General features: G+C 42.4%; 1 protein-coding gene across 1 annotated transcript; it reads left to right on the top strand.

Moving 5' to 3' along the window:
* Positions 1 to 498: 498 nt before the first annotated feature.
* Positions 499 to 6,680, top strand: LOC149150301 (uncharacterized). Its single transcript, XM_089442755.1, has 3 exons — positions 499 to 2,348; positions 2,573 to 3,595; positions 3,716 to 6,680. The coding sequence occupies exons 1-3, from the start codon at positions 499 to 501 to the stop codon at positions 6,678 to 6,680; spliced, it is 5,838 nt and encodes a 1,945-aa protein (XP_089298881.1).
* Positions 6,681 to 9,373: the final 2,693 nt, after the last annotated feature.

The following is a 9,373-nucleotide window of genomic DNA, read 5'->3' on the forward strand; positions in this document are numbered from 1 at the left end:
AATTTATGGGACCAAGTGCAACAAATTTCACTCCCACAAAAAGTAACAAAAAATGAATTGGAAGTCATAATGAATGTTGAGATATATGGTATAAAAAGGGACGTGGGAAAACATGATCAATTAAGTATGCATATTGAGTGATGGCAGAGGAGGGTTTCGGTACTGCAGCCCTAGGCCCTAGGCCTAGGTAGAGCAGGTTTCTGCAGGTGACACGCAGGTACGACGAAGGCAGCGCTGGCGACAGTACAGTACGCAGCGTGGTGGAAAGCCGATGGCGACAGCTAGGAAGGAAAACCCCCATTTCAAACGGCGGTTTGTTGATATTGCTTTACCTGGTCACGGGGGCGGTTTCAACACTTTTAACCTTGCAGTAAATTTCGTGGAAGTTTTCACTGTTCTGGCCAGCTGCAACCCTAAGAGCATAAGCTGTAAGCGGTTTTCCAAGCGACTGTCTCGGGCTGTGGTTGGAAGGCTTTATTCTCGGTCAAAACCTCAACAATGGTAAATTCGAGCGAAACGTTGGAGCTGGAACCCTCTCAGGAAGACCTGATAACAGTTTGGGGAAGAGAGTTTGCGGCTCAGGCTCTGGGAGAGTCGCTTGACAAGAAGAAAGAAGGGTCAGGAGTTGCGGCGGGCGTGGGGGATAAAACCAGAGCCTTAAGTTATGTCAAAGGTCGGTCGGATGCAAGTTGGGACCTGTCGGGTTTGTTGGGAACTCCTGGTAAAGAAGCTGTAAAAGCCTCCACCTTTGACACGAAGCCAGCATGGGAAGATGAGGGCATACACCCGCAGTCTGGTAAGCTTCCATCTCCTTCAAAAATTTTCTCCCCATCTGGGGGTTTAGAAGATATAATAAACTCTGTTCAAAATGCTGGTGTCTGGAGACCTGTTGGGGGTTTAAAAACCACTGGAATCGAAGCTGGGAGGGCTTCACAGCAGTGCGCGGTCAATAGGGACCTGTTTCCCAAAAATTCGGATCAGGGATTTTTGGGGCCGAAAGTAGGGGAAGCGGCCAGAGAAGCCAGGCTTGACTTGGGTGATAGTCCCGGTTTGCCACATGTCCTCGCCGGGGAAAGGAATGGTGGTAGTCCGATTGAAGGGCTCGTTGAGACCCAGACAAGAAATAGGATTGAGCATGCAGAAGGAGCGGACAATGGAGACCGAAGGAGGCACGAAGAACAATCTCAGGAGCTTGGAGACAGTTTCGAGACATCTGATATTAGAAGACTAGGGGGGAAACGCAAGAAATCAAAACCTTTAAAGACAAGGGAGTTTGAAGAGGTGGTTCTGGGGATGGATATGCAGGTTGAGGATGTTTTAGATGTGGATGGGGTTACGCTGGTGGGCAGAATCAGAGGTCAGCCTGTTTCAGGTGTAGCCTTTAGGCGTTGGGCGGAGAATCAGTGGGCGGGTTCGATGGCGGCCAACTTCAAATCAAATGCTCTGGTTAAGGGCTGGTTTATGGTCAAATTCGACTGTAAGGAGGCTATGGAGTGGGTCGAAGGTCAGAATTGGGCATATGGGAATAGGCCGGTATTTTTCAAGAGATGGACGCCTCTGTTTGATGCTGAAACTGAAAGGATGGACGAATTTCCGGTTTGGGTAAGAATTCCAAACCTCCCCCCATATCTCTGGGCGGACTCGGTCTTCAGGTCGATTGGGAATGTGTTGGGGACTTATCTGGATGCAGATCGATCCTACCTACAAACTTTTGAGAAAAGGGTGGCTCGGATTTTGGTTAAACTCAATCCAAAGGAGGGCCTAGCAAAATCTATTCCTCTTCGGTATAAGGATTACAAAATTGAGCAGAAACTCGATTACGAGCACCTCCCGTTCCGCTGTCACTGTTGTCACGAATATGGTCATTTGGCGCGCGATTGCCCGATGGGAAGACGAAGAAGGAGGTTTCAAAAGGAGACAGAGGGCTGGAAAGAGCCTATAGGGCAGGAAGAGGCTCAGGTAGAGGAACCTGTTCGCGAGGGTACTCACGGGGAGGACCATTCACATCAGACAGAGACAGTTTTACCCACGGAGGAAGGAGAGCCGATGGATCTTGCAATCAATCAGCCGATGGAGGATACCGCCATGGAGCCGAACGTTGAAATCATCTGCAATCAATCGGGTATGCCGTCCACAGCTTTAAAGCATTCTTCTATTATATCTGATTCTGGTATTGGGGGGCTTTCTGTTTTGAACTCTTGTAAAGATGTGATGGAAAAAATTGATAACCTTTCTATTGAGTCAGTCTCCATAAATCTGGGTGGTGAGGACTTTCCCCCTTTGAAGACTGGTGGTGAACCTTGTTCTGTATCACGGCCCTATAACCTGAGATCCTCTAGCAAGAAACCGTTTGTCTAGAATGAGGTCATGGAACCGGTAGGAGGATTAGGTTTAGAAACCCCAAAATGCCACTCAAAAAAGAGCAGAGGTAGAAAGTCGAGATTACACATTACGCAGGAAAAAGCAATTTTTGATGTTGCTGATGGGAAACAGATGACAATCCCTGGGGCGCTTAGAGCAGCAAAACCCCCTGAGACGGTTATCAAATGATATGCCTCTCTTGGAACTGTAGGGGTTTAGCTAGTAAACCTAAAAAACTAGCTCTTAAAGATCTTATTTCTCGCTGCAACCCTGATATTGTATTCCTCCAGGAGACTTTAGGAAAGAGTATGGAAGTTGAAGCAGCTCTCGGCTCCCTTCTCCCGGGATGGGTTTTCATGGCTGCAGATGCTTCTGGTCACTCGGGAGGTATTGCTATGGGGTTCAAAAAAGGAAAGTTGAAAGTGCTATCCTCATGGGGACTTCAAAATGTCTTAGGAATGGAGGTTGTATCATCAGAGTTTGATTTTCCTCTGACAATTGTAAATGTCTATGGACCATGTCAAGGAAGGGCAATGTTCTGGAATGAGTTTCTCTCCAAAAGCTTGGTACAGGACAAGAATCTTATTATTGGAGGAGATCTTAACTTTTCCATGGGAACTTCGGAAGCCTGGGGACCTCTTGCAAGGGAGGATCCTTTGACGGATTTCTTTACAAATGCTCTTTTGTCTCATCAGCTGATTGATGTAAACATCATAAAAGCAAAACCTACTTGGAGGAACAGGAGGACTGGGGAGCATAGAATTGCTAAGAGGTTGGATAGGTTTCTCATCAGCGAGAGATTGGCATCTCTGGTTCCTTTATTCAGGCAGTGGGTGGGGGAAGGTGGAAATTCAGATCACTTCCCCATTCTCCTTGAGCTCTCAAAGCCCCCTCATAAGCCGGCCTCGCCTTTCAAATTCAATGCCCTCTGGCTCCAGGAGGAATCTTACATAAAGCTGTTCCATGAAACCTGGAGGCACCCGAGACATGACCTTGTGGGGAGCAAAGCTGGGAGGTTCATGGAAAATTTAAAAAGGTTGAAGAAAGCAACCATTGCTTGGGCCGCTGAAAGGAGGAGGAAACAATCTGAAGATTTAGTAAGCATTGATGAAGCCCTGAGGGTTCTGGAAGAACCAGAGGCTGACGCCTATGCATCTTTGGAATCAAAAGAGAAAATTTTGGAGTTGGAAAAGAAGAGGGCGAAGATTTTATTGGATAAAGAAGAAGAGTGGAGGTTGAAAAGCAGAGCTATCTGGCTAAAAGCAGGGGATGAAAATACAAAATTTTTCCACAACTATGCAAAAGGAAGGAGGAATGCAAACTCTATTTGGAAGCTGAGGGACTCGGAAGGTAGGGAGGCATCTTCATTCGAAGATCTGTCTGCTATGGGGAAAGATCACTTTCAGTCCCTCTTTGCTGATCCGGGGGATATTAATCTACCAGAAATCATCAGAACTGCTCAGGCCTTCCCTCGCTGTGTGGAGGAGGAAGAGGCAGAAGACCTCTATAGAGAGGTGACAAAAGAGGAGGTTGAGAGTGTTATAAAGTCCATGGCAAAAGACAAAAGTCCTGGACCTGATGGCTGGTCCATCGAACTCTTCACTCACTTCTTTGAATCCATTGGGGCAGAACTTTCTGAGGTGGTAGAGGAGTCTAGAATTAAAGGAGAAATATATGGGCCTTTCAATGCAACTTTCATTGCCCTCATTCCGAAAAAAGAGGACCCTGGCTCCTTTGAAGATTTCAGGCCTATCTCCCTATGCAACACTATCTACAAGATTATAGCAAAGATTATTGCGGTACGCCTGAAACCTATCCTATCCTGCTATATCTCAAAGGAACAATTTGGCTTCCTAAACGGGAGGCAGATCCATGAGGCTATTGGAGTAGCACAAGAAACTATACACAGTCTCAGGCAGGCAAATAAGAAGGGGGCAGTGCTAAAAATTGATCTAGCCAAAGCTTATGATAGGGTCAATTGGACATATCTCAAGATGCTTTTGATGCACCTTGGTTTCCAAGCAGGGTTCATTAGATGGATCATGGGATGCATTACAAACGTAAATTTTGCTGTTCTGATAAATGGAGCTGCTTCACATTTCTTCAAAAGCCAAAGAGGTCTTCGCCAAGGGTGCCCGCTTTCCCCTCTGCTTTTCCTCCTTGCGGCAGAAGGTCTAAGTAGGCTTATCACAAAGGCTAAAAGTTCAGGTTTGATCAAAGGTTTGGAAGTTGTTGTTAACCTTTTTATCACACATCTACTTTTCGTTGATGACATCCTGTTGTTTATAAATGGGAATATATCTGAAATATTAGAGCTAAAGTCTATCCTTGATCTATTTCTAAAAGCAACAGGGCTAAAAATAAATGACAGAAAGTCTCAGCTGATTTTTGAGGGTTTCAGTAGGCAAGAAGAGACAGCTATCGAGACTCAGCTGCCTTTTGGAACAAGCAATATGGAACAACCCTTTAAATACCTTGGTTTTTGGCTCAAGCCATCCTCTTACAGGAAGCAGGATTGGAATTGGTTAGTAGCAAAGATTGAACAAAAAATTGCCCATTGGAGTTTCAAATGGCTGTCGAGGGCTGGAAGACTTACTTTGGTGAATTCAGTACTGCAGGCTATACCAGTTTTCTGGGCAGCCCTGACATGGATACCCAAAGGAATCCTCCACAAAATAAAGCAGCTTTGTAGTAGATTTCTTTGGTCGGGGTCCAAGGAAGAGTCTGTCCTCCCATGGGTGGCATGGGACAAAATCGCAAGGCCAAAAGATTGGGGAGGTTGGGGGCTAAAAAACCTTGTAGATTTTAGCCAGGCTCTAGCTGCTAAATCTGGATGGCGAATCTTAACAATTGAGAATCTTTGGACGAAGGTGGTAAAAAGAAAATACATTGACCCCATCCCGCTTGAAGATTGGATAAGAAGGCCTAATAAGAAAGGGAGGAATTGCTCAGTCATTTGGAAAGCCACTTCGGAGGCTTTTAAGGTAATTGAACAAGGATTGGCATGGAGAGTTGGAAATGGAGAAAGTCTGAGGATTGGCAGAGACCCTTGGGTAGGTTGCAATGAAGATTTTGCCCTTCCACCGGAACTGATTGCACATCTGGAGGACATGGGTATAAAAAGGTTAAATCAGATAGCTAGTATGGAGCAGACTTCTATTTGGGGCCAGGCCTGGAAGACTGGAGAGGATATTGGCCTAAATGTCTTCTGGCGAGATGATTGGCAGCGTTATATTCAGGAGTTGAGAAGATCAAATGTCAGAATTACGGATAGGCCGGATTCTCTGGTCTGGGCACATGCTGAATCAGGACTCTACTCACCAAAAGCTGGATATACCTTCTTGGTAAAGAGTAAAGGATGGACTCCCCCTGTTTGGTGGTCAAAACCTTTGTTTAAGCTAAAATGCCCAAAAAAATCTAGGATTTTTTTCTGGTGTGCTTTAAACCATAAAATTCCTTCCTGGGATGTTCTGCAAGCTCGGTTTAAACAGGGACCAGGTAGATGCCCTCTATGCTTCGCGGATGAAGAAACCATTGATCATCTTTTCTTGCTATGTCCGTTCACAAAACAGATTTGGATAGAGGCAGAAAGGCTTCTGAATGTAAAACTAAGATGGGATGGGGTCGATTTAAGTGCAGCCTGGGAATACTGGTGGAATCATTTTCAGGAGAGGAATTTGAGAAATTTGCCTCCCATCATCTGCTGGGGTGTTTGGCTTGCAAGAAATCGTAGCATTTTTAGAGAAAAGTTATCTCCAGTGGCTGCAGTGGCCATTCAAAGCATCGCCATTTTTGATAGCATCCCCTTGAATGAAGAGCATAACAATCGAAAGAAGGGTACTGCACCAAACATTCGAGAAGGGATCCCGTGGGCTTTTTTCGACGGTGCTGCACAAAACAAAATTACGGGTGCTGGGATATGCATCTACATCAATAACGACCACACTCTCAAGGCTGCGGTTGGAACTGGAACGGGATCAAATAACTTCGCCGAACTCTCTGCCTTAAAACTTTTGCTCTGCTGGCTCATCCAAAAAAACATCCTCACCATTCAGATTTATGGAGACTCTTTGAATGTTATAAGCTGGGTCATTGGGAAATTCAGATGTCAGAATTATATGTTGTTGCCCCTTTTAGAAGAAATACAACTTTTAAAACAGCAGTTTAATGTTTTCTCCATTGAACATATATACAGGGAATTCAATGAGATCGCAGATGGGCTTTCTAAGGCTGGTCTACAACAAGATCTGGGCTCGTGGAGAATAACTGAGCAGATTCAGGAACAGATCCGTGTGTCGGATCTCCCCCCATATGCATAGTTTCTCTTTTTGCTAGCTGCTCTAGAGTTCTTAAGGTTGTTTTTTCATGAAATTCTAGTAGCACTAGTTAAAATATCAGTTTTTATTACTTCTTTCAGATACATTGATGCTCGTTTACTGTTGAGCTGTTGTGTTTATGATTCTGGTGTATGGATCAGCTGGGTTGTTTTCCTTTTAAAAGGAGGCCCAGCTGGACCTGGGTCATCTGGATTATGTTTTTCATCTTTTGGTTTCGGCTGTCTAGGCCGTGTGCTTGTGTCTTTACTCTTGGGCAGAACGAGGTAGTTGTGCTGAGGATCCTCTCTAGAGGAGGCTGGTCTTTTATTAGGCAGACATTTCAGAATGTTAACTCATCGGCATGTAACTTTTTTTACTTCTTATAAAAAAAGTTCGTTTTTTCTTTTGAAAAAAAAAAAAAAGGGACGTGGGAGTAAAGATATATGATATAAAAATGGACGTGGGCGTTTTGAAAGATGTTTTAAAAGCAGACATGGAGGCAATGATGAATGTCAAGATAGAGAAGTTGAAGGAAGGTTTGTGTTGGTGCACTAAGATGACTATTAAAAGCAACCTTAATACCTACATTAATTATCAAACCACAGTAAGTCTATTTATTTCAAGAGTGTTCAACATTGTCTATGCAAGTGAATTCAGAGGCTAATTTAGAATGAAATGGTTGCAGATCGTTGCAATAATTAATATCCAATTCTAGAAGTTCAATCCAAAAAAATCTGAAGGCAAATCTTAAAGCATTTTCAAATCTATTGTGCAGAAAATTGAATCTGAATGCCAGTATGGTAAGGGAATCACTCTTAGCAGATTTACTAACTAGCATCAACAACCAATCATTCAACGAAAAGGAAAACTATAAAAAATAAACAACAAGCAACTATTCAATCTTTTAACTGAAAGCAACAACTATGAACTCAAGATCTCTGATAACACTACTTCAGAGGGAACACCAATCAAATACTTAAACTAATTTGATAAATTCATTAAAGACTAACACATAGATGTAAACATAACAAGATCTAGAATCTACGTTGAACGATAAAGGTAAATCATAAAGATAAATACTCACAACAATCAAAATAATTATAGTTTCATGAAATAACGGGAATAAACAATTGCAAGAGTAAAAAGAAATAAGTATGGCACAAACAAAGTAGTAAATCCCCTAGCAACCGAGCCCATAGTTTCTAGAAGTCATTACCGAAAGACACTCAGAATGTGATTACAAGTAAAATATAGTCTTTCTCATTAAACTGAATAATAAAGATACAACATCACCATAGTGAGAATACTCAGTGTCAAAATTAAAGTTACAATCTCCCAATTCCTAGCTAGCCCGTTCTATTTCATCTGTTGGATTTATATAACCTATGAGAGACAAATATATAGGAGTGAATCCTCAAGATCTGGAGATCTTGAGGATTTCGCAACCGACAATCAGATTTTATTACAAAATAAAATCTATTGCCCTGGTCTTCTGCTAGACTTCATGAGCGAAACATTGTCCTTTTTCTTTTCTTAGTCGTTGTTGTTCCATCGTTTGAACAAAAATCATTCAATTCATATTCCAGCATATAAAAATAGTGAAAGTTAGCTTTCATGCCCAAAATTACACAATTCGTTAATGATTGATTTTATCGAGCTTCTACAATCATTTCTTCTAACTTCTTTTCTAAAATGAAGATAAACATATAAAAATGAATGATTAATTAAGCTAATATAAGGATAAAACATACCCTTTCTATGGCCCAACATACTCCCCTGCTTACCTTTTTACATGTCCTTATGCAATAAGATGGTGAGGTGTAGTTGTGTCAAAGAATAGGCAGGATAAACTTCTTCTTTATATAGCCTAAAACCATTTTTTTGCTTAAGTATTGCAAAATCCTCGTCTATACGGTAATCTGGAAAATCATAATCACAATAATAACCTTCAGGTGGGTACCAAATAATAGCACATCTGTAACGACATCCTATCCAGGTAGGACCCATGCCTAGGACCATATTGTCGTATATGTTTAGGCGAGCAACAACAACTTTAAAGTTTTTGTACCCAAATGGCTCCCGATTTTTGATATTGTTAGAGGAAGATTCCCATCTTTGCCTTGTTGCCAACAAAGCTTCCTCCTTAATGTCCTTGAAAATATTCGCTTCCTGCCTGTATAACATCTATATGGAGTGGTCCCAATTTGGCTACGACTCCCTCTTGTTGCATAAACCTTTTATGTTGGATAGAAATATGTAAGGGTTTCATGGGTTCTCCTCTGACCCATAAATCTATACCATGTTCCCTTTTCTGAAAAATGTTATAGGCTTTAGCCCATTTAACTTGATTGGTAGAAAAAGAGAGGAAAGCTTGAAATTGAATGTCCCCAATGAAGGGGCTAGGATTACTATCCAGTTCATCCTCCAAGAAAAAATTGTGCAGGTATAATTTGCATAGAAGGCATTGTACTTTCTCATTTTGTTCCTTACAACATTGGACAAATTTTGAAGTGGTATTGAATTCTGCTGGCTTACCAGCCTTGACAGCTTTAACTTTCAGCAATAAGTACCTTTCCAACAAGAATAACACATAATTAGTGGCAGGTGACTGGCAAGACAAAGCATCAGAGTAAAGAGAACAAATAGTTTCAATTTGTTCCATGGCCTTCTGAAGCTGGGCTTGTGCTTTCTCTAAT

The sequence above is a fragment of the Pinus tabuliformis genome, chromosome 9, assembly GCF_031772625.1.
Source record: "Pinus tabuliformis cultivar Carrire ecotype Pingquan chromosome 9, CPIR1, whole genome shotgun sequence".
Lineage (NCBI taxonomy): Eukaryota > Viridiplantae > Streptophyta > Pinopsida > Pinales > Pinaceae > Pinus > Pinus tabuliformis.

Excerpts from the sequence above, each read along its gene's own strand:
- LOC149150301 (XM_089442755.1), top strand. The coding sequence starts at position 499 with ATGGTAAATTCGAGCGAAACGTTGGAGCTGGAACCCTCTCAGGAAGAC. Across the intron at positions 2,349-2,572 it reads AGATCCTCTAGCAAGAAACC|GGGTTTAGCTAGTAAACCTA; the intron begins GTTTGTCTAGAA and ends TTGGAACTGTAG. Across the intron at positions 3,596-3,715 it reads GATAAAGAAGAAGAGTGGAG|GGAGGCATCTTCATTCGAAG; the intron begins GTTGAAAAGCAG and ends CTCGGAAGGTAG.